Source organism: Lepisma saccharinum, unplaced genomic scaffold, assembly GCF_977018435.1.
Source record: "Lepisma saccharinum unplaced genomic scaffold, izLepSacc3.1 HAP1_SCAFFOLD_35, whole genome shotgun sequence".
Taxonomy (NCBI): domain Eukaryota; kingdom Metazoa; phylum Arthropoda; class Insecta; order Zygentoma; family Lepismatidae; genus Lepisma; species Lepisma saccharinum.
Window position 1 is genome coordinate 3286350 of NW_028142899.1, and position 21775 is coordinate 3308124.

The window sequence follows — 21775 nt, forward strand, 5'->3', positions numbered from 1 at the left end:
TAATTAAATGGTAAAATGTGTGGAATTCGATTGTTTTATAATGTTTCAACAATCAAAATCTATATTTCAAATCTCCTCGAGAACGACTACAATCGGCACAAATAGATTGTTTTTATTTTATTGTTATTAGGTTAGGTTAGGTTAGGTTAAGTAAAGTTAGGTTAGGTTAGGTTAGGTCAGGTCAGTTTAGTTTAGGTTAGGTCGAATTGAATCCATTGAGTGCAAAATCACTTCTGTATCTTCAACAGTAACGGAGATATGCGAGTTTGAAATTTTATATAATTCTATCGTAAAATGTGTATAATTCGATTGTTTTAAAATGTTTCAACAATCAAAATCTATATTTGAAATCTCCTCGACAACGACTACAATAGCGTCTAAATAGATTGTTTAATTTATTGTTATGAGAGTTTCCATGGTAACTAAGCATGAATATTACACATGGATTACATTTTTCCCCATGAGCCAATAGAGAGCGTCGACCTGATTCCATTGAGTGCAAAATCACTTCTGTATATTCAATAGTAACGGAGATATACGTGTTTGAAATTTTATATAATTATATTGTAAAATGTGTGGAATTCGATTGTTTTATAATGTTTCAACAATCAAAATCTATATTTCAAATCTCCTCGAGAACGACTACAATCGGCACAAATAAATTGTTTTTATTTTATTGTTATTAGGTTAGGTTAGATTAGGTTAAGTAAAGTTAGGTTAGGTTAGGTTAGGTCAGGTCAGTTTAGGTTAGGTTAGGTCGAATTGAATCCATTGAGTGCAAAATCACTTCTGTATCTTCAACAGTAACGGAGATATGCGAGTTTGAAATTTTATATAATTCTATCGTAAAAAGTGTATAATTCGATTTTTTTATAATGTTTCAAAAATCAAAATCTATATTTGGAATCTCCTCGACGACTACAATAGCGCCTAAAAAGATTGTTTAATTTATTGTTATGAGAGTTTCCATGGTAACTAAGCATGAATATTACACATGGATTACATTTTTCTCCATCAGCCAATAGAGAGCGTCGACCTGATTCCATTGAGTACAAAATCACTTCTGTATCTTCAATAGTAACGGAGATATGCGAGTTTGAAATTTTATATAATTAAATGGTGAAATGTGTGGAATTCGATTGTTTTATAATGTTTCAACCATCAAAATCTATATTTCAAATCTCCTCGAGAACGACTACAATCGGCACAAATAAATTGTTTTTATTTTATTGTTATTAGGTTAGGTTAGATTAGGTTAACCCTTTACCTGCCAATGTTCCCAATTGGGAACATCAACTAATTTTCAATTTCAACCATACTGAAACAAATTTTTTTATAGTTTTCTTGTTTTATCGATTAATTTAGGGTGTATATTTACTATTAACAACATTTAATTAATATTTTCATTATTATCGTCTGGAAGGTATACTATGAAATTACACCAAAATTGTTAAAATTGCATTCATAATATTATATATCTTTTATTTACAGCCAAATCAATTACTTTTTTCTTCTTCGTACATAATCGGGCAGAACATAATGCTAGTATTACATGAAATGCATTAGAATTGTTTTTTCATTGATTTCTATTAGTCTGGATATAAGTTTATTATCATGTTCCCAAATGGGATCATTGGCGTTTTACATGAACAATGGTTACAGACAACAAATAACTCACACAAAAAACTGAAGAGAAATTTTCTTTTCTCACAGTTGTGAGGCAAGATTGTTTTGTAAATTGGTCAACAATGGAAATAAAATCATGCTTATTGTTGGCTACAAGTATATTTGAAATAATTGTTTTTACATTGTTTGTATAACAAAGATCCCGGCTTGTTTTTTGCCACGTTCTGTTAGCTGCTTCTGTTGATTCATGCCGTCTCGTTGTTACAAAATTCAGTCTTTCAACAACATTTGTACGAACAACATGTCATCGAATAGTTTCCTAACATTGGAAGCAGCTTTTCAGTATTTGAATGAAATTTTAGATGACGATACTGAAGACATTGGAGATGTAGTGGATATTTGTCAGTTGCCTCCAGAAGAAACTGCAGATCTTGCCGATGACGAAAAAATTGATGACAACGTTTTGGAAGAAGTGGTTCCTTCAGATGTGTGTGGTGAATTAGTTGTCACAACTAACGTGGAACAATCTACTCCGGAGTCTTTTCAGCCAACCACATCAAGAAAGGCTAAAGGGGCATCAAGTATACAGGTAGGACATCCTTCGTGGAAGAAGTCTACGGTTATAGAAAACAATTCGCTCCATTGCGATGATTCATTTCAGTGCTTATCCGACAAGCACCCAGATTTACTGCCACCGGAACCTATTGAGTTGTTTCATAAAATTTTACCAGAGACATACCTCGAGCATCTATCTTCAATGACATGCCTATATGCAGCTCAAAAGGGCAAAATTGTGTCGTTCACCAAACATGACATAGCTCAGTTCTTTGGTTTGCTTCTAATCAGCGGTTATCACAATTTTCCAAGGGAAGATATGTACTGGTCAACAGCAGAAGATGTGACTGTACCAATTGTCCCAACTGCGATGCCCAGACAGAAGTTTCGGGATATAAAGAAATATTTCCACGTTTTGGACAATACTCAATTGAAACAAGGGGATAAACTTGAAAAAATTTCACCATTATATGATGAGCTAAACAACAATCTTCAGCAATATGGAATTTTCATAAACAACTCAGCATCGACGAATCAATGGTTCCCTATTATGGGCATCATTCTTGCAAGATGTTCATAAAGGGAAAACCGATTCGTTTCGGATTCAAAATCTGGACTCTTAGTTCAAGTGATGGATATCCTTATGTTATGAAAATCTATCAAGGAAAGGAAGGAGATGAATCTAACTCTCACTTGGGACTAGATTCGTGACAGCCTTATTGAATGTTGTCACTAATCTTCTGCAAGTTGATGTTTTCTTTGATAATTTCTTTACCACCTACACATTGCCGAAAGAGCTGAAAATAAAGGGGTTCAAATCAATAGGTACAGTACGAGAAGGAAGGACTGGTAGATGTCCCTTGGTTCCCACAAATCAAATGAAGAAAAAGAAAAGAGGAGAGTTTGACTTTCGATGTGATGGTGATATTTACATGTGTAGTCACCTTGGCATCCAACTACCAGACACACTTGTCATTAGGAACAGCAAAGAGGCACTCTCACCAATCAAAGAAGAGGATTGATGTCCCTGAACCTCACTTAGTATGAAAGTACAATAAAGGAATGGGGGGCGTCGATGTTTTGGACCGTATGCTGTCCAGCTTCAGACCTCAGCTGCGAGGGAAAAAATAGTGGTGGAATTTATTTTCCAATGCTTTGAACGTGGCAGTTGTTGCAGCCTGGATTTTTCTTTTCATTTTCAAATGTGTAAACTACATATATTTAAAATTTGGTATTGCTATATTTTCAATAAAACAAATCCTTTTCTCCTTGAGTAAAATTGCACAATGATGTTTTCTCATTTCTATAAAATTATCTTATTATATTATGTACTTGTATTAGTATTTTGTATTTAGAAGGTTGTAATGTTGTCTCACTCTCTTTAAGCTTATATGTAATATTTCTGTACATTTACTATGCTATTATATAAACAGAAAAGATGCTGGTCCAGTTGAATTATAATTAGAAAACTCTGTAATAATACTTCACATGAAACGCCAATGTTCCCAATTGGGAACACTCCAGTTTACATATAGAGAAAATAAAAAATAACAATTTTTTTTAATAATTCTCTTTAATGTACACCAAAGAGACAAACATTACTGAAAAACTCATTTATTTCAAATCCAAAGACAATTCGGCGTGTAAAAGGTTAAGTAAAGTTAGGTTAGGTTAGGTTAGGTCAGGTCAGTTTAGGTTAGGTTAGGTCGAATTAAATCCATTGAGTGCAAAATCACTTCTGTATCTTCAACAGTAACGGAGATATGCGAGTTTGAAATTTTATATAATTCTATCGTAAAAAGTGTATAATTCGATTGTTTTATAATGTTTCAAAAATCAAAATCTATATTTGGAATCTCCTCCACGACTACAATAGCGCCTAAAAAGATTGTTTAATTTATTGTTATTAGAGTTTCCATGGTAACTAAGCATGAATATTACACATGGATTACATTTTTCCCCATGAGCCAATAGAGAGCGTCGACCTGATTCCCTTGAGTGCAAAATCACTTCTGTATCTTCAATAGTAACGGAGATATACGAGTTTGAAATTTTATATAATTAAATGGTAAAATGTGTGGAATTCGATTGTTTTATAATGTTTCAACAATCAAAATCTATATTTCAAATCTCCTCGAGAACGACTACAATCGGCACAAATAGATTGTTTTTATTTTATTGTTATTAGGTTAGGTTAGGTTAGGTTAAGTAAAGTTAGGTTAGGTTAGGTTAGGTCAGGTCAGTTTAGGTTAGGTTAGGTCGAATTGAATCTATTGAGTGCAAAATCACTTCTGTATCTTCAACAGTAACGGAGATATGCGAGTTTGAAATTTTATATAATTCTATCGTAAAATGTGTATAATTCGATTGTTTTATAATGTTTCAACAATCAAAATCTATATTTGAAATCTCCACGACAACGACTACAATAGCGTCTAAATAGATTGTTTAATTTATTGTTATGAGAGTTTCCATGGTAACTAAGCATGAATATTACACATGGATTTCATTTTTCCCCATGAGCCAATAGAGAGCGTCGACCTTATTCCCTTGAGTGCAAAATCACTTCTGTATCTTCAATAGTAACGGAGATATACGAGTTTGAAATTTTATATAATTAAATGGTAAAATGTGTGGAATTCGATTGTTTTATAATGTTTCAACAATCAAAATCTATATTTCAAATCTCCTCGAGAACGACTACAATCGGCACAAATAGATTGTTTTTATTTTATTGTTATTAGGTTAGGTTAGGTTAGGTTAAGTAAAGTTAGGTTAGGTTAGGTTAGGTCAGGTCAGTTTAGTTTAGGTTAGGTCGAATTGAATCCATTGAGTGCAAAATCACTTCTGTATCTTCAACAGTAACGGAGATATGCGAGTTTGAAATTTTATATAATTCTATCGTAAAATGTGTATAATTCGATTGTTTTATAATGTTTCAACAATCAAAATCTATATTTGAAATCTCCTCGACAACGACTACAATAGCGTCTAAATAGATTGTTTAATTTATTGTTATGAGAGTTTCCATGGTAACTAAGCATGAATATTACACATGGATTACATTTTTCCCCATGAGCCAATAGAGAGCGTCGACCTGATTCCATTGAGTGCAAAATCACTTCTGTATATTCAATAGTAACGGAGATATACGTGTTTGAAATTTTATATAATTATATTGTAAAATGTGTGGAATTCGATTGTTTTATAATGTTTCAACAATCAAAATCTATATTTCAAATCTCCTCGAGAACGACTACAATCGGCACAAATAAATTGTTTTTATTTTATTGTTATTAGGTTAGGTTAGATTAGGTTAAGTAAAGTTAGGTTAGGTTAGGTTAGGTCAGGTCAGTTTAGGTTAGGTTAGGTCGAATTGAATCCATTGAGTGCAAAATCACTTCTGTATCTTCAACAGTAACGGAGATATGCGAGTTTGAAATTTTATATAATTCTATCGTAAAAAGTGTATAATTCGATTGTTTTATAATGTTTCAAAAATCAAAATCTATATTTGGAATCTCCTCGACGACTACAATAGCGCCTAAAAAGATTGTTTAATTTATTGTTATGAGAGTTTCCATGGTAACTAAGCATGAATATTACACATGGATTACATTTTTCTCCATCAGCCAATAGAGAGCGTCGACCTGATTCCATTGAGTACAAAATCACTTCTGTATCTTCAATAGTAACGGAGATATGCGAGTTTGAAATTTTATATAATTAAATGGTGAAATGTGTGGAATTCGATTGTTTTATAATGTTTCAACCATCAAAATCTATATTTCAAATCTCCTCGAGAACGACTACAATCGGCACAAATAAATTGTTTTTATTTTATTGTTATTAGGTTAGGTTAGATTAGGTTAAGTAAAGTTAGGTTAGGTTAGGTTAGGTCAGGTCAGTTTAGGTTAGGTTAGGTCGAATTGAATCTATTGAGTGCAAAATCACTTCTGTATCTTCAACAGTAACGGAGATATGCGAGTTTGAAATTTTATATAATTCTATCGTAAAATGTGTATAATTCGATTGTTTTATAATGTTTCAACAATCAAAATCTATATTTGAAATCTCCTCGACAACGACTACAATAGCGTCTAAATAGACTGTTTAATTTATTGTTATGAGAGTTTCCATGGTAACTAAGCATGAATATTACACATGGATTACATTTTTCCCCATGAGCCAATAGAGAGCGTCGACCTGATTCCCTTGAGTGCAAAATCACTTCTGTATCTTCAATAGTAACGGAGATATACGAGTTTGAAATTTTATATAATTAAATGGTAAAATGTGTGGAATTCGATTGTTTTATAATGTTTCAAAAATCAAAATCTATATTTGGAATCTCCTCGACGACTACGAAAGCGCCTAAAAAGGTTGTTTAATTTATTGTTATGAGAGTTTCCATGGTAACTAAGCATGAATATTACACATGGATTTCATTTTTCCCCATGAGCCAATAGAGAGCGTCGACCAGATTCCCTTGAGTGCAAAATCACTTCTGTATCTTCAATAGTAACGGAGATATACGAGTTTGAAATTTTATATAATTAAATGGTAAAATGTGTGGAATTCGATTGTTTTATAATGTTTCAACAATCAAAATCTATATTTCAAATCTCCTCGAGAACGACTACAATCGGCACAAATAGATTGTTTTTATTTTATTGTTATTAGGTTAGGTTAGGTTAGGTTAAGTAAAGTTAGGTTAGGTTAGGTTAGGTCAGGTCAGTTTAGGTTAGGTTAGGTCGACCTAATTCCATTGAGTGTAAAATCACTTCTGTATCTTCAACAGTAACGGAGATATGCGAGTTTGAAATTTTATATAATTCTATCGTAAAATGTGTATAATTCGATTGTTTTATAATGTTTCAACAATCAAAATCTATATTTGAAATCTCCTCGACAACGACTACAATAGCGTCTAAATAGATTGTTTAATTTATTGTTATGAGAGTTTCCATGGTAACTAAGCATGAATATTACACATGGATTACATTTTTCCCCATGAGCCAATAGAGAGCGTCGACCTGATTCCATTGAGTGCAAAATCACTTCTGTATCTTCAATAGTAACGGAGATATACGTGTTTGAAATTTTATATAATTATATTGTAAAATGTGTGGAATTCGATTGTTTTATAATGTTTCAACAATCAAAATCTATATTTCAAATCTCCTCGAGAACGACTACAATCGGCACAAATAAATTGTTTTTATTTTATTGTTATTAGGTTAGGTTAGATTAGGTTAAGTAAAGTTAGGTTAGGTTAGGTTAGGTCAGGTCAGTTTAGGTTAGGTTAGGTCGAATTGAATCCATTGAGTGCAAAATCACTTCTGTATCTTCAACAGTAACGGAGATATGCGAGTTTGAAATTTTATATAATTCTATCGTAAAAAGTGTATAATTCGATTGTTTTATAATGTTTCAAAAATCAAAATCTATATTTGGAATCTCCTCGACGACTACAATAGCGCCTAAAAAGATTGTTTAATTTATTGTTATGAGAGTTTACATGGTAACTAAGCATGAATATTACACATGGATTACATTTTTCTCCATCAGCCAATAGAGAGCGTCGACCTGATTCCATTGAGTACAAAATCACTTCTGTATCTTCAATAGTAACGGAGATATGCGAGTTTGAAATTTTATATAATTAAATGGTAAAATGTGTGGAATTCGATTGTTTTATAATGTTTCAACAATCAAAATCTATATTTCAAATCTCCTCGAGAACGACTACAATCGGCACAAATAAATTGTTTTTATTTTATTGTTATTAGGTTAGGTTAGGTTAGGTTAAGTAAAGTTAGGTTAGGTTAGGTTAGGTCAGGTCAGTTTAGGTTAGGTTAGGTCGAATTGAATCCATTGAGTGCAAAATCACTTCTGTATCTTCAATAGTAACGGAGATATACGAGTTTGAAATTTTATATAATTAAATGGTAAAATGTGTGGAATTCGATTGTTTTATAATGTTTCAACAATCAAAATCTATATTTCAAATCTCCTCGAGAACGACTACAATCGGCACAAATAGATTGTTTTTATTTTATTGTTATTAGGTTAGGTTAGGTTAGGTTAAGTAAAGTTAGGTTAGGTTAGGTTAGGTCAGGTCAGTTTAGGTTAGGTTAGGTCGAATTGAATCTATTGAGTGCAAAATCACTTCTGTATCTTCAACAGTAACGGAGATATGCGAGTTTGAAATTTTATATAATTCTATCGTAAAATGTGTATAATTCGATTGTTTTATAATGTTTCAACAATCAAAATCTATATTTGAAATCTCCTCGACAACGACTACAATAGCGTCTAAATAGACTGTTTAATTTATTGTTATGAGAGTTTCCATGGTAACTAAGCATGAATATTACACATGGATTACATTTTTCCCCATGAGCCAATAGAGAGCGTCGACCTGATTCCCTTGAGTGCAAAATCACTTCTGTATCTTCAATAGTAACGGAGATATACGAGTTTGAAATTTTATATAATTAAATGGTAAAATGTGTGGAATTCGATTGTTTTATAATGTTTCAAAAATCAAAATCTATATTTGGAATCTCCTCGACGACTACAAAAGCGCCTAAAAAGGTTGTTTAATTTATTGTTATGAGAGTTTCCATGGTAACTAAGCATGAATATTACACATGGATTTCATTTTTCCCCATGAGCCAATAGAGAGCGTCGACCAGATTCCCTTGAGTGCAAAATCACTTCTGTATCTTCAATAGTAACGGAGATATACGAGTTTGAAATTTTATATAATTAAATGGTAAAATGTGTGGAATTCGATTGTTTTATAATGTTTCAACAATCAAAATCTATATTTCAAATCTCCTCGAGAACGACTACAATCGGCACAAATAGATTGTTTTTATTTTATTGTTATTAGGTTAGGTTAGGTTAGGTTAAGTAAAGTTAGGTTAGGTTAGGTTAGGTCAGGTCAGTTTAGGTTAGGTTAGGTCGACCTAATTCCATTGAGTGTAAAATCACTTCTGTATCTTCAACAGTAACGGAGATATGCGAGTTTGAAATTTTATATAATTCTATCGTAAAATGTGTATAATTCGATTGTTTTATAATGTTTCAACAATCAAAATCTATATTTGAAATCTCCTCGACAACGACTACAATAGCGTCTAAATAGATTGTTTAATTTATTGTTATGAGAGTTTCCATGGTAACTAAGCATGAATATTACACATGGATTACATTTTTCCCCATGAGCCAATAGAGAGCGTCGACCTGATTCCATTGAGTGCAATCACTTCTGTATCTTCAATAGTAACGGAGATATACGTGTTTGAAATTTTATATAATTATATTGTAAAATGTGTGGAATTCGATTGTTTTATAATGTTTCAACAATCAAAATCTATATTTCAAATCTCCTCGAGAACGACTACAATCGGCACAAATAAATTGTTTTTATTTTATTGTTATTAGGTTAGGTTAGATTAGGTTAAGTAAAGTTAGGTTAGGTTAGGTTAGGTCAGGTCAGTTTAGGTTAGGTTAGGTCGAATTGAATCCATTGAGTGCAAAATCACTTCTGTATCTTCAACAGTAACGGAGATATGCGAGTTTGAAATTTTATATAATTCTATCGTAAAAAGTGTATAATTCGATTGTTTTATAATGTTTCAAAAATCAAAATCTATATTTGGAATCTCCTCGACGACTACAATAGCGCCTAAAAAGATTGTTTAATTTATTGTTATGAGAGTTTACATGGTAACTAAGCATGAATATTACACATGGATTACATTTTTCTCCATCAGCCAATAGAGAGCGTCGACCTGATTCCATTGAGTACAAAATCACTTCTGTATCTTCAATAGCAACGGAGATATGCGAGTTTGAAATTTTATATAATTAAATGGTAAAATGTGTGGAATTCGATTGTTTTATAATGTTTCAACAATCAAAATCTATATTTCAAATCTCCTCGAGAACGACTACAATCGGCACAAATAAATTGTTTTTATTTTATTGTTATTAGGTTAGGTTAGGTTAGGTTAAGTAAAGTTAGGTTAGGTTAGGTTAGGTCAGGTCAGTTTAGGTTAGGTTAGGTCGAATTGAATCCATTGAGTGCAAAATCACTTCTGTATCTTCAACAGTAACGGAGATATGCGAGTTTGAAATTTTATATAATTCTATCGTAAAAAGTGTATAATTCGATTGTTTTATAATGTTTCAAAAATCAAAATCTATATTTGGAATCTCCTCGACGACTACAATAGCGCCTAAAAAGATTGTTTAATTTATTGTTATGAGAGTTTCCATGGTAACTAAGCATGAATATTACAAATGGATTACATTTTTCTCCATCAGCCAATAGAGAGCGTCGACCTGATTCCATTGAGTACAAAATCACTTCTGTATCTTCAATAGTAACGGAGATATGCGAGTTTGAAATTTTATATAATTAAATGGTGAAATGTGTGGAATTCGATTGTTTTATAATGTTTCAACCATCAAAATCTATATTTCAAATCTCCTCGAGAACGACTACAATCGGCACAAATAAATTGTTTTTATTTTATTGTTATTAGGTTAGGTTAGATTAGGTTAAGTAAAGTTAGGTTAGGTTAGGTTAGGTCAGGTCAGTTTAGGTTAGGTTAGGTCGAATTAAATCCATTGAGTGCAAAATCACTTCTGTATCTTCAACAGTAACGGAGATATGCGAGTTTGAAATTTTATATAATTCTATCGTAAAAAGTGTATAATTCGATTGTTTTATAATGTTTCAAAAATCAAAATCTATATTTGGAATCTCCTCCACGACTACAATAGCGCCTAAAAAGATTGTTTAATTTATTGTTATTAGAGTTTCCATGGTAACTAAGCATGAATATTACACATGGATTACATTTTTCCCCATGAGCCAATAGAGAGCGTCGACCTGATTCCCTTGAGTGCAAAATCACTTCTGTATCTTCAATAGTAACGGAGATATACGAGTTTGAAATTTTATATAATTAAATGGTAAAATGTGTGGAATTCGATTGTTTTATAATGTTTCAACAATCAAAATCTATATTTCAAATCTCCTCGAGAACGACTACAATCGGCACAAATAGATTGTTTTTATTTTATTGTTATTAGGTTAGGTTAGGTTAGGTTAAGTAAAGTTAGGTTAGGTTAGGTTAGGCCAGGTCAGTTTAGGTTAGGTTAGGTCGAATTGAATCTATTGAGTGCAAAATCACTTCTGTATCTTCAACAGTAACGGAGATATGCGAGTTTGAAATTTTATATAATTCTATCGTAAAAAGTGTATAATTCGATTGTTTTATAATGTTTCAAAAATCAAAATCTATATTTGGAATCTCCTCCACGACTACAATAGCGCCTAAAAAGACTGTTTAATTTATTGTTATTAGAGTTTCCATGGTAACTAAGCATGAATATTACACATGGATTATATTTTTCCCCATGAGCCAATAGAGAGCGTCGACCTGCTTCCCTTGAGTGCAAAATCACTTCTGTATCTTCAATAGTAACGGAGATATACGAGTTTGAAATTTTATATAATTAAATGGTAAAATGTGTGGAATTCGATTGTTTTATAATGTTTCAACAATCAAAATCTATATTTCAAATCTCCTCGAGAACGACTACAATCGGCACAAATAGATTGTTTTTATTTTATTGTTATTAGGTTAGGTTAGGTTAGGTTAAGTAAAGTTAGGTTAGGTTAGGTTAGGTCAGGTCAGTTTAGGTTAGGTTAGGTCGAATTGAATCTATTGAGTGCAAAATCACTTCTGTATCTTCAACAGTAACGGAGATATGCGAGTTTGAAATTTTATATAATTCTATCGTAAAAAGTGTATAATTCGATTGTTTTATAATGTTTCAAAAATCAAAATCTATATTTGGAATCTCCTCGACGACTACAATAGCGCCTAAAAAGATTGTTTAATTTATTGTTATGAGAGTTTCCATGGTAACTAAGCATGAATATTACACATGGATTTCATTTTTCTTCATGAGCCAATAGAGAGCGTCGACCTGATTCCCTTGAGTGCAAAATCACTTCTGTATCTTCAATAGTAACGGAGATATACGAGTTTGAAATTTTATATAATTAAATGGTAAAATGTGTGGAATTCGATTGTTTTATAATGTTTCAACAATCAAAATCTATATTTCAAATCTCCTCGAGAACGACTACAATCGGCACAAATAGATTGTTTTTATTTTATTGTTATTAGGTTAGGTTAGGTTAGGTTAAGTAAAGTTAGGTTAGGTTAGGTTAGGTCACGTCAGTTTAGGTTAGGTTAGGTCGACCTAATTCCATTGAGTGTAAAATCACTTCTGTATCTTCAACAGTAACGGAGATATGCGAGTTTGAAATTTTATATAATTCTATCGTAAAATGTGTATAATTCGATTGTTTTATAATGTTTCAACAATCAAAATCTATATTTGAAATCTCCTCGACAACGACTACAATAGCGTCTAAATAGACTGTTTAATTTATTGTTATGAGAGTTTCCATGGTAACTAAGCATGAATATTACACATGGATTACATTTTTCCCCATGGGCCAATAGAGAGCGTCGACCTGATTCCCTTGAGTGCAAAATCACTGCTGTATCTTCAATAGTAACGGAGATATACGAGTTTGAAATTTTATATAATTAAATGGTAAAATGTGTGGAATTCGATTGTTTTATAATGTTTCAACAATCAAAATCTATATTTCAAATCTCCTCGAGAACGACTACAATCGGCACAAATAGATTGTTTTTATTTTATTGTTATTAGGTTAGGTTAGGTTAGGTTAAGTAAAGTTAGGTTAGGTTAGGTTAGGTCAGGTCAGTTTAGGTTAGGTTAGGTCGAATTGAATCTATTGAGTGCAAAATCACTTCTGTATCTTCAACAGTAACGGAGATATGCGAGTTTGAAATTTTATATAATTCTATCGTAAAATGTGTATAATTCGATTGTTTTATAATGTTTCAACAATCAAAATCTATATTTGAAATCTCCACGACAACGACTACAATAGCGTCTAAATAGATAGTTTAATTTATTGTTATGAGAGTTTCCATGGTAACTAAGCATGAATATTACACATGGATTACATTTTTCCCCATGAGCCAATAGAGAGCGTCGACCTGATACCATTGAGTACAAAATCACTTCTGTATCTTCAATAGTAACGGAGATATGCGAGTTTGAAATTTTATATAATTAAATGGTAAAATGTGTGGAATTCGATTGTTTTATAATGTTTCAACCATCAAAATCTATATTTCAAATCTCCTCGAGAACGACTACAATCGGCACAAATAAATTGTTTTTATTTTATTGTTATTAGGTTAGGTTAGATTAGGTTAAGTAAAGTTAGGTTAGGTTAGGTTAGGTCAGGTCAGTTTAGGTTAGGTTAGGTCGAATTAAATCCATTGAGTGCAAAATCACTTCTGTATCTTCAACAGTAACGGAGATATGCGAGTTTGAAATTTTATATAATTCTATCGTAAAAAGTGTATAATTCGATAGTTTTATAATGTTTCAAAAATCAAAATCTATATTTGGAATCTCCTCCACGACTACAATAGCGCCTAAAAAGACTGTTTAATTTATTGTTATTAGAGTTTCCATGGTAACTAAGCATGAATATTACACATGGATTACATTTTTCCCCATGAGCCAATAGAGAGCGTCGACCTGATTCCCTTGAGTGCAAAATCACTTCTGTATCTTCAATAGTAACGGAGATATACGAGTTTGAAATTTTATATAATTAAATGGTAAAATGTGTGGAATTCGATTGTTTTATAATGTTTCAACAATCAAAATCTATATTTCAAATCTCCTCGAGAACGACTACAATCGGCACAAATAGATTGTTTTTATTTTATTGTTATTAGGTTAGGTTAGGTTAGGTTAAGTAAAGTTAGGTTAGGTTAGGTTAGGTCAGGTCAGTTTAGGTTAGGTTAGGTCGAATTGAATCTATTGAGTGCAAAATCACTTCTGTATCTTCAACAGTAACGGAGATATGCGAGTTTGAAATTTTATATAATTCTATCGTAAAAAGTGTATAATTCGATTGTTTTATAATGTTTCAAAAATCAAAATCTATATTTGGAATCTCCTCGACGACTACAATAGCGCCTAAAAAGATTGTTTAATTTATTGTTATGAGAGTTTCCATGGTAACTAAGCATGAATATTACACATGGATTTCATTTTTCTTCATGAGCCAATAGAGAGCGTCGACCTGATTCCCTTGAGTGCAAAATCACTTCTGTATCTTCAATAGTAACGGAGATATACGAGTTTGAAATTTTATATAATTAAATGGTAAAATGTGTGGAATTCGATTGTTTTATAATGTTTCAACAATCAAAATCTATATTTCAAATCTCCTCGAGAACGACTACAATCGGCACAAATAGATTGTTTTTATTTTATTGTTATTAGGTTAGGTTAGGTTAGGTTAAGTAAAGTTAGGTTAGGTTAGGTTAGGTCAGGTCAGTTTAGGTTAGGTTAGGTCGACCTAATTCCATTGAGTGTAAAATCACTTCTGTATCTTCAACAGTAACGGAGATATGCGAGTTTGAAATTTTATATAATTCTATCGTAAAATGTGTATAATTCGATTGTTTTATAATGTTTCAACAATCAAAATCTATATTTGAAATCTCCTCGACAACGACTACAATAGCGTCTAAATAGACTGTTTAATTTATTGTTATGAGAGTTTCCATGGTAACTAAGCATGAATATTACACATGGATTACATTTTTCCCCATGGGCCAATAGAGAGCGTCGACCTGATTCCCTTGAGTGCAAAATCACTGCTGTATCTTCAATAGTAACGGAGATATACGAGTTTGAAATTTTATATAATTAAATGGTAAAATGTGTGGAATTCGATTGTTTTATAATGTTTCAACAATCAAAATCTATATTTCAAATCTCCTCGAGAACGACTACAATCGGCACAAATAGATTGTTTTTATTTTATTGTTATTAGGTTAGGTTAGGTTAGGTTAAGTAAAGTTAGGTTAGGTTAGGTTAGGTCAGGTCAGTTTAGGTTAGGTTAGGTCGAATTGAATCTATTGAGTGCAAAATCACTTCTGTATCTTCAACAGTAACGGAGATATGCGAGTTTGAAATTTTATATAATTCTATCGTAAAAAGTGTATAATTCGATTGTTTTATAATGTTTCAAAAATCAAAATCTATATTTGGAATCTCCTCCACGACTACAATAGCGCCTAAAAAGATTGTTTAATTTATTGTTATTAGAGTTTCCATGGTAACTAAGCATGAATATTACACATGGATTACATTTTTCCCCATGAGCCAATAGAGAGCGTCGACCTGATTCCCTTGAGTGCAAAATCACTTCTGTATCTTCAATAGTAACGGAGATATACGAGTTTGAAATTTTATATAATTAAATGGTAAAATGTGTGGAATTCGATTGTTTTATAATGTTTCAACAATCAAAATCTATATTTCAAATCTCCTCGAGAACGACTACAATCGGCACAAATAGATTGTTTTTATTTTATTGTTATTAGGTTAGGTTAGGTTAGGTTAAGTAAAGTTAGGTTAGGTTAGGTTAGGTCAGGTCAGTTTAGGTTAGGTTAGGTCGAATTGAATCTATTGAGTGCAAAATCACTTCTGTATCTTCAACAGTAACGGAGATATGCGAGTTTGAAATTTTATATAATTCTATCGTAAAATGTGTATAATTCGATTGTTTTATAATGTTTCAACAATCAAAATCTATATTTGAAATCTCCACGACAACGACTACAATAGCGTCTAAATAGATAGTTTAATTTATTGTTATGAGAGTTTCCATGGTAACTAAGCATGAATATTACACATGGATTACATTTTTCCCCATGAGCCAATAGAGAGCGTCGACCTGATTCCATTGAGTACAAAATCACTTCTGTATCTTCAATAGTAACGGAGATATGCGAGTTTGAAATTTTATATAATTAAATGGTAAAATGTGTGGAATTCGATTGTTTTATAATGTTTCAACCATCAAAATCTATATTTCAAATCTCCTCGAGAACGACTACAATCGGCACAAATAAATTGTTTTTATTTTATTGTTATTAGGTTAGGTTAGATTAGGTTAAGTAAAGTTAGGTTAGGTTAGGTTAGGTCAGGTCAGTTTAGGTTAGGTTAGGTCGAATTAAATCCATTGAGTGCAAAATCACTTCTGTATCTTCAACAGTAACGGAGATATGCGAGTTTGAAATTTTATATAATTCTATCGTAAAAAGTGTATAATTCGATTGTTTTATAATGTTTCAAAAATCAAAATCTATATTTGGAATCTCCTCCACGACTATAATAGCGCCTAAAAAGACTGTTTAATTTATTGTTATTAGAGTTTCCATGGTAACTAAGCATGAATATTACACATGGATTATATTTTTCCCCATGAGCCAATAGAGAGCGTCGACCTGCTTCCCTTGAGTGCAAAATCACTTCTGTATCTTCAATAGTAACGGAGATATACGAGTTTGAAATTTTATATAATTAAATGGTAAAATGTGTGGAATTCGATTGTTTTATAATGTTTCAACAATCAAAATCTATATTTCAAATCTCCTCGAGAACGACTACAATCGGCACAAATAGATTGTTTTTATTTTATTGTTATTAGGTTAGGTTAGGTTAGGTTAAGTAAAGTTAGGTTAGGTTAGGTTAGGTCAGGTCAGTTTAGGTTAGGTTAGGTCGAATTGAATCTATTGAGTGCAAAATCACTTCTGTATCTTCAACAGTAACGGAGATATGCGAGTTTGAAATTTTATATAATTCTATCGTAAAAAGTGTATAATTCGATTGTTTTATAATGTTTCAAAAATCAAAATCTATATTTGGAATCTCCTCGACGACTACAATAGCGCCTAAAAAGATTGTTTAATTTATTGTTATGAGAGTTTCCATGGTAACTAAGCATGAATATTACACATGGATTTCATTTTTCTTCATGAGCCAATAGAGAGCGTCGACCTGATTCCCTTGAGTGCAAAATCACTTCTGTATCTTCAATAGTAACGGAGATATACGAGTTTGAAATTTTATATAATTAAATGGTAAAATGTGTGGAATTCGATTGTTTTATAATGTTTCAACAATCAAAATCTATATTTCAAATCTCCTCGAGAACGACTACAATCGGCACAAATAGATTGTTTTTATTTTATTGTTATTAGGTTAGGTTAGGTTAGGTTAAGTAAAGTTAGGTTAGGTTAGGTTAGGTCAGGTCAGTTTAGGTTAGGTTAGGTCGAATTGAATCTATTGAGTGCAAAATCACTTCTGTATCTTCAACAGTAACGGAGATATGCGAGTTTGAAATTTTATATAATTCTATCGTAAAATGTGTATAATTCGATTGTTTTATAATGTTTCAACAATCAAAATCTATATTTGAAATCTCCACGACAACGACTACAATAGCGTCTAAATAGATAGTTTAATTTATTGTTATGAGAGTTTCCATGGTAACTAAGCATGAATATTACACATGGATTACATTTTTCCCCATGAGCCAATAGAGAGCGTCGACCTGATTCCATTGAGTACAAAATCACTTCTGTATCTTCAATAGTAACGGAGATATGCGAGTTTGAAATTTTATATAATTAAATGGTAAAATGTGTGGAATTCGATTGTTTTATAATGTTTCAACCATCAAAATCTATATTTCAAATCTCCTCGAGAACGACTACAATCGGCACAAATAAATTGTTTTTATTTTATTGTTATTAGGTTAGGTTAGATTAGGTTAAGTAAAGTTAGGTTAGGTTAGGTTAGGTCAGGTCAGTTTAGGTTAGGTTAGGTCGAATTAAATCCATTGAGTGCAAAATCACTTCTGTATCTTCAACAGTAACGGAGATATGCGAGTTTGAAATTTTATATAATTCTATCGTAAAAAGTGTATAATTCGATTGTTTTATAATGTTTCAAAAATCAAAATCTATATTTGGAATCTCCTCCACGACTACAATAGCGCCTAAAAAGACTGTTTAATTTATTGTTATTAGAGTTTCCATGGTAACTAAGCATGAATATTACACATGGATTATATTTTTCCCCATGAGCCAATAGAGAGCGTCGACCTGCTTCCCTTGAGTGCAAAATCACTTCTGTATCTTCAATAGTAACGGAGATATACGAGTTTGAAATTTTATATAATTAAATGGTAAAATGTGTGGAATTCGATTGTTTTATAATGTTTCAACAATCAAAATCTATATTTCAAATCTCCTCGAGAACGACTACAATCGGCACAAATAGATTGTTTTTATTTTATTGTTATTAGGTTAGGTTAGGTTAGGTTAAGTAAAGTTAGGTTAGGTTAGGTTAGGTCAGGTCAGTTTAGGTTAGGTTAGGTCGAATTGAATCTATTGAGTGCAAAATCACTTCTGTATCTTCAACAGTAACGGAGATATGCGAGTTTGAAATTTTATATAATTCTATCGTAAAAAGTGTATAATTCGATTGTTTTATAATGTTTCAAAAATCAAAATCTATATTTGGAATCTCCTCGACGACTACAATAGCGCCTAAAAAGATTGTTTAATTTATTGTTATGAGAGTTTCCATGGTAACTAAGCATGAATATTACACATGGATTTCATTTTTCTTCATGAGCCAATAGAGAGCGTCGACCTGATTCCCTTGAGTGCAAAATCACTTCTGTATCTTCAATAGTAACGGAGATATACGAGTTTGAAATTTTATATAATTAAATGGTAAAATGTGTGGAATTCGATTGTTTTATAATGTTTCAACAATCAAAATCTATATTTCAAATCTCCTCGAGAACGACTACAATCGGCACAAATAGATTGTTTTTATTTTATTGTTATTAGGTTAGGTTAGGTTAGGTTAAGTAAAGTTAGGTTAGGTTAGGTTAGGTCAGGTCAGTTTAGGTTAGGTTAGGTCGACCTAATTCCATTGAGTGTAAAATCACTTCTGTATCTTCAACAGTAACGGAGATATGCGAGTTTGAAATTTTATATAATTCTATCGTAAAATGTGTATAATTCGATTGTTTTATAATGTTTCAACAATCAAAATCTATATTTGAAATCTCCTCGACAACGACTACAATAGCGTCTAAATAGACTGTTTAATTTATTGTTATGAGAGTTTCCATGGTAACTAAGCATGAATATTACACATGGATTACATTTTTCCCCATGGGCCAATAGAGAGCGTCGACCTGATTCCCTTGAGTGCAAAATCACTGCTGTATCTTCAATAGTAACGGAGATATACGAGTTTGAAATTTTATATAATTAAATGGTAAAATGTGTGGAATTCGATTGTTTTATAATGTTTCAACAATCAAAATCTATATTTCAAATCTCCTCGAGAACGACTACAATCGGCACAAATAGATTGTTTTTATTTTATTGTTATTAGGTTAGGTTAGGTTAGGTTAAGTAAAGTTAGGTTAGGTTAGGTTAGGTCAGGTCAGTTTAGGTTAGGTTAGGTCGAATTGAATCTATTGAGTGCAAAATCACTTCTGTATCTTCAACAGTAACGGAGATATGCGAGTTTGAAATTTTATATAATTCTATCGTAAAATGTGTATAATTCGATTGTTTTATAATGTTTCAACAATCAAAATCTATATTTGAAATCTCCACGACAACGACTACAATAGCGTCTAAATAGATAGTTTAATTTATTGTTATGAGAGTTTCCATGGTAACTAAGCATGAATATTACACATGGATTACATTTTTCCCCATGAGCCAATAGAGAGCGTCGACCTGATACCATTGAGTACAAAATCACTTCTGTATCTTCAATAGTAACGGAGATATGCGAGTTTGAAATTTTATATAATTAAATGGTAAAATGTGTGGAATTCGATTGTTTTATAATGTTTCAACCATCAAAATCTATATTTCAAATCTCCTCGAGAACGACTACAATCGGCACAAATAAATTGTTTTTATTTTATTGTTATTAGGTTAGGTTAGATTAGGTTAAGTAAAGTTAGGTTAGGTTAGGTTAGGTCAGGTCAGTTTAGGTTAGGTTAGGTCGAATTAAATCCATTGAGTGCAAAATCACTTCTGTATCTTCAACAGTAACGGAGATATGCGAGTTTGAAATTTTATATAATTCTATCGTAAAAAGTGTATAATTCGATAGTTTTATAATGTTTCAAAAATCAAAATCTATATTTGGAATCTCCTCCACGACTACAATAGCGCCTAAAAAGACTGTTTAATTTATTGTTATTAGAGTTTCCATGGTAACTAAGCATGAATATTACACATGGATTACATTTTTCCCCATGAGCCAATAGAGAGCGTCGACCTGATTCCCTTGAGTGCAAAATCACTTCTGTATCTTCAATAGTAACGGAGATATACGAGTTTGAAATTTTATATAATTAAATGGTAAAATGTGTGGAATTCGATTGTTTTATAATGTTTCAACAATCAAAATCTATATTTCAAATCTCCTCGAGAACGACTACAATCGGCACAAATAGATTGTTTTTATTTTATTGTTATTAGGTTAGGTTAGGTTAGGTTAAGTAAAGTTAGGTTAGGTTAGGTTAGGTCAGGTCAGTTTAGGTTAGGTTAGGTCGAATTGAATCTATTGAGTGCAAAATCACTTCTGTATCTTCAACAGTAACGGAGATATGCGAGTTTGAAATTTTATATAATTCTATCGTAAAAAGTGTATAATTCGATTGTTTTATAATGTTTCAAAAATCAAAATCTATATTTGGAATCTCCTCGACGACTACAATAGCGCCTAAAAAGATTGTTTAATTTATTGTTATGAGAGTTTCCATGGTAACTAAGCATGAATATTACACATGGATTTCATTTTTCTTCATGAGCCAATAGAGAGCGTCGACCTGATTCCCTTGAGTGCAAAATCACTTCTGTATCTTCAATAGTAACGGAGATATACGAGTTTGAAATTTTATATAATTAAATGGTAAAATGTGTGGAATTCGATTGTTTTATAATGTTTCAACAATCAAAATCTATATTTCAAATCTCCTCGAGAACGACTACAATCGGCACAAATAGATTGTTTTTATTTTATTGTTATTAGGTTAGGTTAGGTTAGGTTAAGTAAAGTTAGGTTAGGTTAGGTTAGGTCAGGTCAGTTTAGGTTAGGTTAGGTCGACCTAATTCCATTGAGTGTAAAATCACTTCTGTATCTTCAACAGTAACGGAGATATGCGAGTTTGAAATTTTATATAATTCTATCGTAAAATGTGTATAATTCGATTTGTTTTATAATGTTTCAACAATCAAAATCTATATTTGAAATCTCCTCGACAACGACTACAATAGCGTCTAAATAGACTGTTTAATTTATTGTTATGAGAGTTTCCATGGTAACTAAGCATGAATATTACACATGGATTACATTTTTCCCCATGGGCCAATAGAGAGCGTCGACCTGATTCCCTTGAGTGCAAAATCACTGCTGTATCTTCAATAGTAACGGAGATATGCGAGTTTGAAATTTTATATAATTCTATCGTAAAAAGTGTATAATTCGATTGTTTTATAATGTTTCAACAATCAAAATCTATATTTGAAAATTCCTC

At 31.6% G+C, this 21775-nt stretch overlaps 1 protein-coding gene across 1 annotated transcript; it reads left to right on the plus strand.

Moving 5' to 3' along the window:
• Window positions 1-1927: 1927 nt before the first annotated feature.
• LOC145982262 (uncharacterized) lies at window positions 1928-2761 on the plus strand. The gene has a single exon (XM_083115838.1). It carries the CDS (start codon window positions 1928-1930, stop codon window positions 2759-2761), a length of 834 nt encoding a protein of 277 aa, XP_082971964.1.
• Window positions 2762-21775: the final 19014 nt, after the last annotated feature.